The sequence below is a fragment of the Oryx dammah genome, unplaced genomic scaffold, assembly GCF_014754425.2.
Source record: "Oryx dammah isolate SB20612 unplaced genomic scaffold, SCBI_Odam_1.1 HiC_scaffold_21, whole genome shotgun sequence".
Taxonomy (NCBI): Eukaryota; Metazoa; Chordata; class Mammalia; order Artiodactyla; family Bovidae; genus Oryx; species Oryx dammah.
This window is the reverse complement of record NW_024070205.1, coordinates 31,012,076-31,028,145: the sequence shown is the minus strand read 5'-3', so window position 1 is coordinate 31,028,145 and position 16,070 is coordinate 31,012,076. Positions and strand designations below refer to the sequence as shown.

The following is a 16,070-nucleotide window of genomic DNA, read 5'->3' as shown; positions in this document are numbered from 1 at the left end:
TTCATTTGGAGGTGGGCACACCAGTAGGGTGCCATGCCTAGAGGTAGGCCCACCTGGAGATGGACACACCTGAAGGCCACTATGATCGAGAGTAGAAACACCTGGAGGCTGCCACACCTGGAGCAGGGCATACCTGGGGGCCATACCTAAAGGTCACCTTGTCCTGAGGTGGGCACACTTGGAGGAGGGCACAGCTGGAGACCAGCACTCTCACTGCAAGGCTGTCCTGGGTAGTTGGTGCCCTCTCTGAACTTGTTCTTTTCTGGAAAACAGGAACAGCAAGGGGACCTGCCCTGGGGCTGATACAGGAGGATGGCACAAGGGGCTCTCCATCAGGGCTGGTGAGCCTCCCCACCAGCCACGCCCTGACTCTTGAGTCCGTTCTCACCATCCCTCCCCAGCCCTCCGAGGCCTCTGTTCTCCCTGAGTGAAGCATGCAGGCACAGAGGCTTAGAAAAGCACACAGATTTATTGCATATCAATCTCATGTATAAATTCATTGTAGCATCGGAAAGATTACATTTGGTATACAGTCCTAGTCTACAGCATCAACCTCAAAATCAGCTTCTCCTAGGCTTCATCTTAAAGACATTTCTCTACACACGTACATTGTCTTTATCACAAGAATCATCAAAATGAAATCTGCAGAGTCACTCTCTGAATGATTCCTACACTTGATGTCTTTTCCATTCCTTCTCCCACAGCGATTTCCATGTTAAGAACTGCGTCTTCCATGTGGGCAGTTCAGGACTCCTAGTCTTGAGGACGCAGACTCTAATCACATATTTAATAAGTGCATCTATGGGATTTTCCTTTTCATAAAAATTTCACGAACAGACACAATAATGACTACACACGAGCCATGCAGTTTACTTAGAACAGAAGCAAATTTACAATCGGGGGACGTGGGACATACACCAGCCTCCTTCTCAATGGTTTTTTGTAAAAAAAAAAACATTATGGAGAAAAACCAGACATTTACACTTGACTTCTTTTCAACACTATACAGCTCTAAAAGAAAAAAAAAAAAGAATCATAATGTAACGATGGCAAAGGATGACATGGACGCACAGGTTTGGAGTGTCACCAGCGTACGCGTACGGATGCCCTCAGTCCTGTGTGGACACGGGGCTCAGCTTCCCTCGTTTGGAGGAGAACGAGGAAGAGAGGTGCGTGGAAAGGAGCCTTCAGGATAACTTTGTTCGTGAGTGAATTGCACATCTGGAAACATAAGCTGCCTTTTCATTCTATCTGCTTTTACTTTTTTTTCCCCCCACAAGTGGTAATACGAATCCGTGGCAGAAAAGAAAGAAAACATAAACACTGGAATGGCAAGAGGAGAGGGACACTCCTTGGCATCTCGTGAGGACGTCTTAGTCACAGTATCACTCATCGCTACAGAGACATTCATGGCTTTTGAGACCCGGCTGACCTCCACCGACCAGGAGCAGCTATGTCCCCGCGTCCCCAGCCGGGAGGGGAGCGAGGTGCCCGGCTCCCCGTCCATTCCCCGCCAGCGCCCCAGGCAGCAGTGCGGGGTGCTCTCCCGGGGGTGCCGCCCCTGCCCCTCCCAGGACAGCACAGTGAATAAGCTCAGTAGATTTCAGTCACTTGGGCAGTAGTGGGGGGAGGCTGGGGCCCGGGACGCCACAATCCAGTGCTTTGAGGCTTCGGGGCTAACACAAGGGATGTGTATTCAGGCAAGTGCTTTGCGAATGTTCACTGAGGAAGCAGCCAGGATGCAGAAGGACAAGGACCCTCAGGGTTTCCAGGGCCAATCAGTGTCTGGGTGGACTGGCCACACTCTTGGCATCGTATGGGAAGGCCACTAGGGCTGGGCAGTCTCTCAGGCCCACACCAGTCACTTATCCCCACCCCAGGGTTCCAGGTGGGATGTAGAAATCCATGCCTCTGGGTTCCAACCAGAGGCTTCTGGGTCCCCCTTATGAAGGGCTGGCTGGCCAAAGGGTTATCAGTCCTGGGGTCCTACCCGCTTGTCCTGGGAATGAAAGGGTTGGGCCCGAGGTGGGAGTTGGGGTCTGAGGGGCAGAAAAGGGAAGGGTAAGGAGACTTCCTTCCAAATTCCCACTTGGGGGTGAGAGTCAGCAGTCCAAAGAGGGAAGCAGACGAGGCTGGAGTGAAGGGCCCTGGCCCTGGCACACTAGCCCAGTGGGATTCCTAGTTTACAGCCCTGAGTCTGGCCACCAGCCCACAGATGCATTGGTTGGCCAGCCAGCCGCCAATTGCATCCATGCTATGAAGCTGGGCTCTCGGAATTCTCCAGCCCGAGCTCCCAGACCCTCCAGGGCGTCCCCCTGGGTCTGAGCAGGTGGCTGGTGCTGGAGTCTGGGGGGCAGAGAAGACCTGGGGAGGGATAGCTGACTGTGGTTGGGACAACACTCAACTTTGAGGCCAGGTTTCATGGACCAACAAGGCGTAGGAAATAAGTGCTCTTTTTATCTGAGGGTCCAAGGACAGAACCCTCCCTGCCACTGAATCTGCCAAATGCTCAGGCTGGAGGAGAAACTGGGCTTACTCTAATCATTTTCAAGGGGGACAAAAAACAAGACTTAAAATGTGTAGTCAGGGTTCTTCGGGATGGGGAAGGAAAGAAAGAAAGAGTCAGAGTTTAAGGAGGTCAGCTGCAGAGAGCCAACCGTGACCGTCAGAGAGATCAGAGGTGAACGGAAGGGCTGGGCTGCAGGGAACAGACACTCAGGCCTCCACCTACCCAAACATCCTGCTTTGGACAGAGAGAGTCAAATCGCAAAAAAAAGCACACACCTTATTGTTTAGCAGAAGAAATCATATAATTTGGGTTTACAGAAATGGGGAGGTGGTATCTGAGGTTGACTTTTCAAAGGGGTCCCATCTCGATCGAAGGAGAGTTGGAAATTGTGACACACCAGGTGGGTCCACTAGGGGGGTGGGGTGAAGGATGCTTCTGAGGCGGTGTGAGCAGCCGTGTCTGTAAATCCTTGTGGGTGTGGCTGCGGGCAGCTCCTCTGCCAGCAGCTTCTCTGACTGCCCTGGGGGCCACGTTCCAGCCTGTTCCCACGTGGAAGGCGCTCTGAGTGGTACCTTGACCGGATCCGAGAAAGGCCAAATCCTTTCGCTAGGATCTGCAGGTCTGTGCGCCCTTGGGGATCCCCATCCACAGGTCTCCACTGTGAAGCCGAACCCCCAGTGCCCAGGTGGACGATTGTCTTGGCCTGGAGCGGCTGGACGGTTGGCCACTCCATGACCGTTTGTATTTTCACACATTTCTTAGGGCAACTTGGGTGGGTTTTTTTCTCTTCTTCTTGGGATGCTAGTCTTCGTTTTTCTTCCAAACAATAAAAGAAATAAATAGAGCACTTGTCTTAAATGCAACTGAAACTCAAATTTAACAAAAACACATGATTGTCTGGAAAACGGGCAGCAGGATTCGTTGGGGGGGGACGTGGGGTATTTGGCACATTAAAAATCGCCCCACTCCCTGGTTACTGATCACACAACACACAACCTTATTACACGGTTTTGGTCCTTCACTAGATACTTATATTAACATTATTTCTTCACAATAAGAATGTCTAATGCCAAAAATACTGTTAAGGAAGAAATAAAATAAGAAAAGAAATGAATTAGAAAAAATTACAAGTTATATACAGATTAAGGTCAATTCCATCAGGGAAAAAAAAAAAAAACAACAACAATTATTCGAAATTGGCCCCTATGGGAATAATTTAAAGCCCATCAAGTGGAGAGCAGCCGGGTCCTGGGAGGTGCCGTCCGTCCCCTCAGGGCTGTGCTGTCTTAGCTCTTTGTGGAGGTCGCACCTGGACTCCCGTCCTTCTGGAGCCGGGTCCCGCCCGCCAGGAACCCACACAAAGAGCGAAGTGGCAGTTGTGTCCTGGGGTCTCAGGTGAGCATGGAGCTTGGCAGCCTGGAGCAGAGAAGCCTTGGAGTGCACCCCATGGCAGCCCCTATGGGGGGTGCCTGCCCACTCCCTTCCCCTTGTCCATCCACAGGGGGTGGGGAGGGTGGGTGCTGGAGATCCCAAGATGACCAGCGGGCCCTGCCTTCTGCAGAATGGTTGGGGGCAGGGCGGAGGGGCTTGGCCACTTCTGCGCTGGGGACCAAGTCCCTGCTCCGACCTCCCCCTGGGTGGGGGACGCGGGCACGAATCCCATGTCACACAATGACAGGCACATCTCTGAGTCCTAGCCTTGGGCCAGCCCAGGACATCGTATCTGATTCCAGGCACAGTCTCAAACTGCTCCCGGGAGTGGGCTCCGCCCTTCAGTTCTGGGGGCAGGGTGCCCAGAATCACCTTGGCTTTACAAACACAGTCAGGGATAGAAAATCTCTCCATTATCTACAGTATAAAGAACACCCCCAAACGCAGGGCTGGGTCCCAGGCAGGTTTGGGTTTGCAAAGAAGCTGAGATTTCAAAGCAATGCAAAATTACTTTTAAAAAACAATTTGCAAGTCACTTTGTGATCTTTTTTAAAAAATACTGTCTATTTTTAAAACCACATGCTTAAATAGACTCTGTCGTCAATAAGATTACCAAAAGGATCATTCTTGTCATTTTCTTTATAAAAATTGTCAGGGCGATTCCCTCCTTAGAGCATGCCCAGATGTCCGTTCCCTCCCTAGATGCCACACGGCACCCGGGAGAGGCCCACCAGCCTCGGTATGGGGTTCAAACCCCGTCCTTGCCCATGGGGTTGACTCTGTGAGGCAGCCCCCAGTGCTGTGCCTGGATAGAGTGAGCTGTACCATCTGAAGGCCATTCTCAAGACTGATGCTTAGAGCCAGTGAAACCCTATGATGGCTCCAAGGATGCCGGGTTCTGAGTTTTCATTGCAAAAGTCAGAGTTGGACCATGGAGAGGGGAACAGACGCTGAGGAGTGGTCAGATACAGATGACAAGGAGGGGTCTCCTCGGCCCCAAGCCACACAGGCTCCCAAGGCCCTTGCCTCCGTCTTCTGCCATGGAGATTTCTGTTGGGAAGTCGGGGGCCCTGGTGGCCTCACTTGGACTCTGACCCCAGCCCCTCTCAGGCCGGTCAGAGGTGGTTGATGGGGTTAAAGGCTCCAGACTCTGGCGTGGCTCCCGTGATGTTCAGCCAAGCGTCCAGAGGGCCCTGGGAAGAGGCGTGGAGAGGAGCGTCCTCGGAAAGGGACAGCATCATTGCATACGCCTGGATGGAGGGGAGGGTACACACAGGACAGAAGGTGAGTGGTGTGGGGTGAGTCCTGTAGACCCCAGGCCAGCCCATGCCTTCCCGGCCTCCCACTCCCTCCCACTGACCTCAGACCCAGAGGTGAGGTGGGGGTAAAGGTGTTGGGGGCTGGCCTGCAGAGGTGGCATCTTTGCAGAGGGCCACTAAGACCCTCAGCCTGTTTGGGGCACATCCTCCCTCGCAGGTGCCCCTACATCCCTGGTGATCAGCACGGATTCACAGGCAAGCATGCTTTTCAGGGGGACCAGGGTGCTGGTGGTTACGGCTGAGATCCCATCAAGGAGGCGCAGGCCCTGCCTGGTGGGCCCTGTCTGGTGTGGATGACCGTGGTGGTGGCTCAAAGCTATTTCAGGGACGTGGTGTGCAGCATTTCTGAGCTAAGAGTAGATGTGCCTCTGGCCCAGAGCCCAGCTTGGTCCCCAGAGCATGAGTGGATGGGACCTGGGGCCACTCAGAGCAGGTGGGGCAGGGTGTATACACCCAATTTCACACTCCGGACAGGATTAGTAAAGAGACAAAGACAGACACGCAGACGGTTTTTGCTCAGACTTGGGTGAGCTGTGGAGAGCTGAGTGGAACCCCAAGGCCCCCAGGCTGAAAATAAGCAGGGTCCTGCAGCCCCCAGGCTGAGGGTGAGTCGTGCCAGCCAGCCTGTGCCCTGCTGACTCGCCATAGCTGTAGCTTGGAGCCCGTGACCCTGACGGGGGAGCATCCCTTGAGAGGACCCTGGGCTACCATCACTCCTGCTTGGGCAGAGGCAGAGGGAGGCCAGTGCAGCCACGAGGGCACTGCCGGTGGACACCGCCCTCCGGGTACCTGAGGGCCAGGACCCATGTGTACGGGAGCACTGTGGGACTGGGGGAGCACCCTTGTGAGGGTCTGGCTCTTGTTCATCTGCCTTCAACCTCTCCCTGCCCTTGCTTTCAGGGAAAGGGAGTCATTTGGGGGGGGTCTCTCTAGCCAAAGCAATGGGCATGGGAGGGCTGGAGTCTTGGGTGTCCCCCATGCAGACATGGGACGGCCACAGAGAGAAAGGAGACGGTCCCTGGTCGGGGAGGCACAGCTGGGGCCTGCCATTCAGTCTGGGGAAGGTCGGGGGCAGGCTCTGGTAGGTACCTACCTGGTTCTTAGCCTGCCTGTACAGGGTCTGTTTTAAAGTCTCAGAATCTAAGGTGGAATTAAGCACATCTTTAACTTCAAACGTTTCCTCAGCTGTTCTGCGGAGATCCAGCCCCTTCCCAAAAGTCGGCATCGGCTCCAAAGCCAAGAGACCGCCTGGTGGCTCCTCAACACACCTGCACCAACGACCGGAGAGGGGCCTGCTGTCAGCCTGTCTGGCCTCGGCCACCTCTCTGAAGCCCACGGCCAGCTCCGTGCCTGCATGCACACCACAGCGTCTCCACGAGCCACATGCACAGGAGACAGACACACGGACACACAGACACGTGGACTGAAGCCACATGAATACAGGAAAGTGATGGAGGACGCAGAGGAGGTCAGTGCGTGCACGCACATTGCAAGCACAGGCGGGGCGCCAGGGCCCTGGGGACAGAGCACAGGCTGGGAGCGGGGCAGAGGTCTTGGTTCCCGAAATCTGGGTTGTTCTGGGGGCCCACTCTCAGGGCCCAGAGTGGGAGGAAGCGGGCCATCTCTGAAGGGCCCGCAGGATCTGCCAGCCACCCCCAGGAGGACCTTGAATGCTGGTGGCATCACCGGCGCTGAATGTAGACGGTGGGCAGTGGGGACGCAGCAGGAGAGGATCTCCTCTGCCAGCTTTCAAAATCATTGGTGCTCAACCCCCACTCACAGCCTGTTGGAGACAGACGTCACTGCTCCTGGTTCTGCAGGGCCGGAGACCACCCATGGGTCCCTGATCAGCTCCTTCTCAGCCTTCGCCTGCCTTGCTCTGCTTCTGGACTGGGTGAAGCATGTGTGCGCATGCACATGTATACACACACATATATAAACATGCACCTGCATGTGTGTGCACATGTATACACATGTGCACACACAAGCAAGGGTGTGTACACAGTTGCACATGTGGTATACACACACGTGTGTATGCACACATGTATGCACACACACGTGCCTGTGTGTACACGTGCACATGTCCACATGTGTACATGTGCATGTGTGCACATGTGCATTGTGTGTATGTGTGTGCAGGTATGTGTGCATGTATGTGTGTGAGTTTGGGGTCTGGTCTCACCCTGACCTGTGCACAGAAGTCTTTGCAGTGGAAACACCTACTGGGAAGGAGAGAACCCCACTGGCAGGGTGGATGGTGTGGGACTGAGGTCACCCACTTGGTGCTTGCCTGTCTCCCTGCCTGGGGCCCGAGCACTCAGGGCCTGCAGAGGGCAGGTGCCCACCTTCGGGTGTGGTCAAAGCCCACGGCCAGGGAGGTGGGTGGCTCCTCATCCTCATCGTCCTCGTAGGCGCCCTGAGGCTCAGGTGTGGGGGATGCGGTGTCGTCCTGTGACTTCCCTGCCAGGCTGTCATCGTCCTCCTCCAGCTCCTCCTCCTCCTCCTCCTCCACGTCCTCTGGCTTCCTGATAGCCAGGCCTGGGCACTGGGAGGTGCCATCTAGGTCCTGGACTTCTGGCCTGAAACGACACGGAGGGAGCTGACCACAGATGTCCTGAGGCAGCAACCTGGCTCCAGCGGCTCCGGCTCCCCGCCATCCCTGATGTCCCCAGCCCCCTCCGACGGCAGCCTGCCCTTCTCCGTCACTAGACCCTCAGAGCTGGGGTTCTGAGCGGCCCACCTCCGTCCTCGGCTGCTGTTCCAAGTGATTAAAAAAGGGAAGGGCACCTGCCCAGGACCAGGATGAAGCTGGGCAGCAGGCTTCCGTCATGCTGGCATGGACACGGGACACTCAGGGGTTCAGGAAGGGCACTACGGCTGGCCTGGCTGGCAAGGGGTCCTGGGAGCTGGCACTGGGCTTGGGCCCTGCATGAGGGGTGTCCCTGGGGAGGCTCAGAGTGCGGGAGGTGTGCGGCCCCACCCTGATGAGTGCCCGCTCTTCCCCACCCGCCACGAGGGCACAGGACTGGGCGGCCCTTCACAGATGGGGTATCTCGGACCTGGGCCTCTGGGCTGTGTGGACTGGGCTGTTGTTGGCGATGGAAACCCTCCAGGGTGAGTGTGTTTCTGAGACTGGGCTGTCTCTCCTGCAGCCCAGACCCCTCCCCACATCCCCAGGGGTCCCTGCAGCTGGGGCCCTTTCCCATTCTGGTCCTCATCACTGAAAAGAGAAATCGAGCCGTGAGGAAGAGGGTGCCCGTTCCTTTGAGAAAATGACAACGGCGTTGTTCGGTTCATCTGCAAGTTCATGACCAGGTGCCATGTCCACACACGGGTTGGGCCCGAGGCCACCTGGGCAGTTTCCCACACACGGGTGGAGGTGGACGGGGGGCAAGGTATGTGCTTCGTGAATTGGAGTCCTGAGCCCCTGGACTCCACCCCTTCTGGACCTCACACAGCCCATGGGAGTCCATCCCCTGCTGTCAGGAGAGGCTCGGGGCCCTGCTTGGGGCACTAAGGCAAGAGGGATGTCTTCTCCTAGTGGTCACCATCTCCAAATACAGAGCTGAGTGGAAGGGCTGGGAAGCCCCAGGTGGTTCAGTTCTTGGTCCCCCGTCTTCACTTCTCATCTTTCCGCTGTAGAGTGTGCAGCTGCTGACAGCTGACCTATCCTCCAGGACAGGCAGGACCCTAACATGTCTCCCTTGATGCTGGGCATCAGATTCACGTCTGTCCACCAGTGGTGAGGACCCCAGAGCCAGGTCCTGCCTCCCTCCCTGGGTCTTGGCAGGTCCCCTTGGGCGGGCTTTGTCATCTCAGAGCCCACAGCCTCCTGGGGAATGTGAGAACAGCCCCCACCCTGAGTGCTGATGGACAGCACAGCTGGGGAGCTTGGGACAGCACAAAGCCCTGAGTGTCATTTAATCAAAACTGAGTCTCTGTGTGTTTATATATAAGCCCCTCTGTGGGAGCAGCGACCATGAGTGAGCACTTTGTCCTGGCACCATGCCTCACCCTGCACAGAAACCTGCTCATTGGTGGGAAGCCTGCGTCAAACACCAGCGCTCATTGAGCAGGGGGATGGATACACCGGGGACAGAGAGGGGAGTCTGGCTGGAGACAGCTTCAGACAGAGAGGAAACCAGAACGAGTGGCCAGGCCTCCAAACAGCTGCCTGGGTGCAGAATGTCCCTGGGGCCAGCCTGACACAGCACGTGGCTATGGCTCAAACAGCAGGGATGGTCCCTCTCCACTCCAGTAGATTCGTTGTTGTTGTTCAGTTGCTCAGTTGTGTCAGATTCTTTGTGACCCTGTGGACTGCAGCACCTCAGGCTTCCCTGTCTTTAACCATCTTCCAGAGACTGCTCAAACTCATGTCCTTTGAATCACTAGTGCCATCCAAACATCTTGTCCTCTGTTGTCCCCTTCTCCTGCCTTCAGTCTTTCCCAACATCAGGGTCTTTTTCAGTGAATCAGGTCTTTGCATCAGGAGGCCAAAGTATTGGAGCTTCAGCTTCAGCAACAGTCCTTACAATGAATATTCATGGTTGATTTCCATTAGGATTGACTGCTTTGATCTCCTTACTGTCCAACAGAGTCTCAAGAGTCTTCTCCAACACCACAGTTCAAAAGCATCAGTTCTTTGGTGCTCAGCCTGTGGTCCAACTCTCAGATCTGTACATGACTACTGGAAAAACCATGGTTTTGACTAGACGGACCTTTGTCAGCAAAGAGATGTCTCTGATTTTGAGTATGCCGTTTAGGTTTGTCATTGCTTTTCTTCAAAGGAGTAAGCATCTTTCAATTTCATGGCTGCAGTCACCATCCGCAGTGATTTTGGAGCAAAAGAAACTAAAATCTGTCACTGTTTCCATTGTTTCCCCACCTGTTTGCCATTAAGTGATGGGACCAGATGCCATGATCTTCATTTTTTTGAATGTTGAGTTTTAAGCCAGCTTTTTCACTCTCCTCTTTCACCTTAATCAAGAGGCTCTTTAATTCCTCTTTGCTCTCTGCCATAAGGGTAGTGTCATCTGCATATCTGAGGTTATTGATATTTCTCCCGGCAATCTTGATTCCAGCTTGTGCTTCATCCAGCCTGGCATTTCACATGATGTACTCTCCATATAAGTTAAATAAGCAGGATGACAATATATAGCCTTGAGGTACTTCTTTCCCAATTTAGAACCAGTTCATCGTTCCATGTCTGGTTCTAACTGTTGCTTCTTAATCTCCATACAGATTTCTCAGGTAAGGTGATCTGGTATTTTCAACTCCTGAAAGATTTTTCACAGTTTGTTGTGATCCGCACAGTCAAAGGCTTCAGCATAGTCAATGAAGCAGAAGTATATGTTTTCCTAGAATTCTCTAGCTTTTTCTATGATCCAACGGATATTGGCAATTTGATCTCTGGTTCCTCTACCTTTTCTAAATCTAGCTTGTACATTTGGAAGTTCTTGGTTCACATACTGTTGAAGCCTAGCTTGAAGGATTTTGAGCATTTCTTTGCTAGCGTGTGAGATGAGTGCAATTGTGTGGTAGTCTGGGCATTCTCTGGCATTGCCTTTCTTTGAGATTGGAATGAAAACCGACCTTTTACAGTTCTGTGGCCACTGCTGAGTTTTCCAAATTTGCTGGCATATTGAGTGCATCACTTTAACAGCATCATCTTTTAGGACTTGAAATAGGTGAACTGGAATTCCATCACCTCCACTAGCTTTGTTTGTAGCAATGCTTCCTAAGGCCCACTTGACTTCACATTCCAGGATGTCTGGCTCTAGGTGAATGATCACACCATTATGGTTATCTGGGTCACTAAGATCTTTTTTTGTATAGTTCTTCTGTATATTCTTGCCACCTCTTCTTAATATCTTCTGCTTCTGTTAGGTCCATACTGTTTCTGTCTTTTATTGTTCTTATCTTTGCATGAAATGTTCCCTTGGTATCTCTAATTTTCTTGAAGAGATCTCTAGTCTTTCCCAGTCTACTGTTTCCCTCTATTTCTTTGCATTGTTCACTTAAAAACACATTTTTATCTCTCCTTGCTATTCTCTGGAACTCTCTATTCAGATGGATATATCTTTCCTTTTCTCCTTTGCCTTTAGCTTCTCTTCTTTTCTCAGCTACTTGTAAGGCCTCAGATTTTGGCTTTTTGCATTTCTTTTTCTTGGGGATGGTTTTGATTACTGCCTCCTGTACAATGTCACAAACCTCCGTCCATAGTTCTTCAGGCACTCTGTCTATCAGATCTAATCCCTTGAATCTATTTGTCGCTTCCACTGTATAATTGTGAGGGATTTGATTTAGGTCATACCTGAATGGCCCTAGTCATTTTCCCTATGTTCTTCAATTTAAGTCTGAATTTGACAATAAGGAGTTCATGATCTGAGGCACAGTCAGCTCCTGATCTTGTTTTTTGCTGACTGTATAGAGCTTCTCTATCTTTGGCTACAAAGAATATGATCAATCTGATTTTGGTTTGACCATCTGGTGATGTCATGTGTCAGAAGAGGGTGTTTGCTATGACCAGTGAGTTCTCTTGGCAAAACTGTTAGCCTTTGCCCTGCTTCATTTTGTACTCCAAGGCCAAACTTGCCTGTTACTCCAGGTATCTCTTGACTTCCTACTTTTGCATTCCAGTCCCCTATTATGAAGGACATCTTTTTCTTGGTGTTAGTTCTACAAGGTCTTGTAGGTCATCATAGATATGTTCAACTTCAGCTTCTTCAGTATTAGTGATTGGGGCACAGACTTGGATTACTATGATATTGAATGGTTTGCCTTGGAAATGAACAGAAATCATTCTGTCATTTTTGAGATTGCACCCAAACACTGCATTTTGGACTCTTTTGTTGACTATGAGGGCTACTTCATTTCTTCTAAGGGATTCTTGTCCATAGTAGTAGATATAATGGTCATCTGAATTAAATTCACCCATTCTGATTCATTTTAGTTCACTGATTCCTAAAATGTTGGTGTTCACTCTTGCCATCTCCTGCTTGACCACTCCAATTTACCTTGATTCATGGACCTAACATTCCAGGTTCCTATGCAATATTGTTCTTTACGGCATCTGACTTTACTTCCATCACCAGTCATATGCACAACTGGGCGTTGTTTTTGCTTTGGCATTGTCTCTTCATTCTTTCTAGAGTTATTTCTCTGCTCTTCTCCAGTAGCATATTGGGTATCTACCGACCTGGGGAGTTTATCTTTCAGTGTCATATCTTTTTGCCTTTTCATGCTGTTCATGGGGTTCTAAGGCAATAATGCTGAAGTGGTTTGCCATTCCCTTCTCCAGTGGACGTTTTGTTAGAACTCTCCACCATGACCTGTCTGTCTTGGGTGGCCCTACACAGCATGGCTCATAGTTCCATTGAGTTAGGCAAAGCTGTGGTCCATGTGATCAGTTTGGTTAGTTTTCTGTGACTGTGGTTTTCATTCTGTCTGCCCTCTGATGGATGAGGATAAGAGGCTTGTGGAAGCTTCCTGATGGGAGGGACTGGCTGTGGGGAAAACTGGGTCTTGTTCTGGTGGGCAAGGCCATGCTCAGTAAGTCTTTAATCCAATTTTCTGCTGATGGATGAGTCTGTGCTCCCTCCTTGTAGTTTGGCCTGAGGCCAAACTACGGTAGGGGTAATAGTGGCTATGGCAACCTCCTTCAAAAGGACATATACCAGCATGCCAGGGCTCCTTGGACTGTTGTAGCCAGTGCCCCTGACCCTGCGGCAGGCCACTGGTGACCCATTGCTCCTCCAGAGATTCCCAGGCACACACAGATAAGTCTGGCTCAGCCTCTTATAGGTGCCCCAGATGCAGGTGTCTTGGGGCCGGTGCCTCCTCCCAGCCCCTTCCCTGGACTCTGGCCCTTTGCTGGTGATCCCTGGGGCTCCTCTGCTTGTGGACACATCATGCGCTCTGCTTCACCTTCACAGGGGGGTTGCCCCATTTTCTTTTTCTAAAAAAGTATATTTGTTTTTGGCTATGCTGGGTCTCCACTGCTGCCTGGGCTTTCTCTAGTTGCCGAGAGTTGGGGTTACTCTCTGGTTGCAGAGCATGGGCTTCGCATTGTGGGGGCTTCTCACTGTGGGGCTTCTCTACGGAGTACAGGCTCTAGGGTGTGCAGGCTTTCGGGCTCGGTTGCCTTGAGGCCTGTGGGATCATCCTAGACCAGGAACCAAACCCATGTCCCTTGCATTGGCAGGTGGATTCCCAGCCACTGGACCACTAGAGAAATCCCAAATTTCTCCCTTTTCTGAGGACACCAGTCCTATCGGATATGGGCCACCTGATTTCATATTGACATCATAACTAATTACACCTGGGAAGATCTTATTTCCAAATCAGGTCACTCTGAGGGGCTGGAGGTCAGGATGTTGACAGAGGAATTTGGTGAGGGGGCAGGGTTTGGCCCAGGGGTTTCTGGGGTCAGGAAGCCTGGCAGGCCTCCTGAGTTGTAATGGACTGTCAAGAGAAGGTCACTGGCTCCGGGTGGTGTTAACACTGGGCCCCAATATAACTGCCAGCATCCTGGCACTTTCTGCAGATTAGCTGGCAAACATCAACTACCAACTCAGTCCCACTTCTGACAATGATGTGGGGGCACCGCCAGTGGGGAGAGGGCCTGGTCTGTGGGCTGGCTCTGCCCTGGGCTTTCTGAGGGGTGTGAGGCCGGTGTCTGAGTCTCACTTACGCCCCCACCCCTGGGGCCCTGGCTGAAATGCTGCTCTGTGGGGTCAGGATGGTGCCAGCCCCTCTTCCTTCTGGGGACACCCCGTCTTTCCTGGTGACTCTCCTCGGGTGTCCTCCGTATGGCTGAGAGCTGGGCCTGCCACTCAGGAACAGCATTGGGGGGCCGTCCACCCCAGCGAGGACGCCCCTGGCTTGCCCTTGTCAGCTCCCCGTCTGACTCTGCCCTGGGCACAGGGGGCCACAGCTCAGGGGAGCGTGTATCAGCCAGGATGTGCCTCATGGCCTGGCTCCTGCATGCTCAGGTCCATGACTTACTCTGAAGGTGGAGACCTCAGAACTTGAACCATGGACAGCTCTCAGATGGAGCCCGGAGTGTTGCCAGAATGAAGCTCACCACCCTGGGTGCAGATGGCAGGGCTGGGCTCCCATTAGACCATCACATGTGACCAGAGCCGGGGATGGATCCAGGCACTCTGTTGGCTGCTCCCCGATATCAAGGTCTTTCGTGCCTGGCAGGGCTGGGGCTCTGGGACATGCAGCCCATGGCCAGCCTCTCCCATGTCCCCTCCTCTGAGCCCACCCAGGCACCAGGTGGGATCGCCTTCCTGGGCATGGAGTTAGGACTCAGAAGAGCCAGAAACAGCCCGGGTGCCAAGCCCCTGTGCCCGCCCGTGGATCCTGAAGTTCTGCTCAGTGCTCCTGCTCTGCCTCAGGGGCCCCAGGGGTGAAGGAGATGCAGCCCGCCGGGGGGAGCAGACAGGCCCAGACAGGTCCTGGGTGGGAGGGAACTGGACTCTGGGCTGGCAGCCCACCCATGGACAGAAGGGTTAGAGCCAGATGCCCAATCCTCTGGGCCTCATTTCCTCTGCAGAAGCAGGGGAGCGCGTCCCTAAGACTAGGAGTCTGGTGTCCCTGAGTCTCTGCCGCCGAGGCCTGGGATCAAGGGAATGTGTTACAGCCTCTACATCTTAGGATCCCAATTCTGCCATTTTCCTGCCTGTGTGTGTGTTTAAAGGAGTAGCACTTTTGCTAGAAACCGTTCGAGTGTCAAATTAAATGAGCCTGTCCTGGAGTTCCAGAGGCATGGTGGATCTCATGAAAGGAGCCCTCACCTGGCTGGCGTTTGGCTGCACGTGCATTGAGGCCCGTGTGTTGGTGGCACCGAGCGTGTGACACCCGCCATCGGGCCAGGGCCCTTGTTCTCTGCAGATGCAGAGAGCCGAGGCGGGGTGGCTGGTGGGTGGCAGGGTGCCAGCTGAAGAGCCTACAGGCCTCGCCCTCTGCTGTGGGCCTGGGGCCTCTGGTGCCGTGGTGGGGTACCTGCTGTGGGCATGACCATATAGGGAACCATACAGAGTCCAGACCTTCCTGGGACCCTGGGACATGTTCCTTACCGTTTGTCTGTTCGTGTTGATGCTTGGTTCATCTCACTGTTGGCAATAAAGTTTCTGATTTCAGAGAAATAGGAGTCTTCCTTCTCATCTAAAAGTGCGTGGTTGTCCGACTCGGAGGTGGGGGAGGAGGCGCTGGTCCCCAGGTGGTTGGTGAGGACCCCCGCATGCTGGCTCACTGTGGGGAGGGGGAAGCATCAGAGGAGGGTGCCCCTCAGCTGCACCCCACCCTCTGCGGCACAGCGGGAGGGGACAGGTGGCTGAAGGGGTGCACATGTGGGGCACTCTTAGGGAACACCCCCTTAGGGAAACCCAAGGGTACAAGGTTCCCCTGAATAAAGATGGCTTGAGGGGTGACTGCAGGCTTTCCCCTAGGGCTAGCCTGTGTGCCCCCTCCTCAGCCCTCCTCTCCCCACCCTGCACCTTGCCGCAGCCATCACCCGATCCACCAGGCCCCCCTCCCTGCTCCCAGCACCCCACCCTGACCCATCACCCCATCCTCCAAGCCCCCACTGCTCCCTGCTCCCCGCCCCTCCCTGCGCCCCATCCTCTAGGCCCTCCCCTCCCTGCACCCCATCCTCCAGGCCCCCGTCCCTGCTCCCCGCCCCACCCGTTACCCCATCCTCCAGGCCCCCTTCCCTGCTCCCCGCCCTGCCCATCACCCCATCCTCCAGGCCCCCCTCCCGGCTCCCAGCATCCCACCCTGACCCATCACCCCATCCTCCAGGG

General features: G+C 53.6%; 1 protein-coding gene across 2 annotated transcripts in view; it reads right to left on the bottom strand.

Moving 5' to 3' along the window:
- Positions 1–450: 450 nt before the first annotated feature.
- The window catches only part of PRDM16 (PR/SET domain 16), a 338,801-nt gene continuing 323,181 nt past the window's right edge, over positions 451–16,070 (bottom strand). The window contains exons 14-17 of one of the 2 annotated variants that reach the window (XM_040264180.1): positions 15,345–15,519; positions 7,605–7,838; positions 6,353–6,527; positions 451–5,190 (exon numbers count right to left, since the gene is read on the bottom strand). In XM_040264180.1, coding sequence (XP_040120114.1) covers positions 5,056–5,190; positions 6,353–6,527; positions 7,605–7,838; positions 15,345–15,519 — 719 coding nt within the window. In that variant the 3' untranslated portion in view covers positions 451–5,055. The remainder of the gene's footprint in view (positions 5,191–6,352; positions 6,528–7,604; positions 7,839–15,344; positions 15,520–16,070) is intronic. The other variant, XM_040264181.1, reaches the window with a different exon arrangement.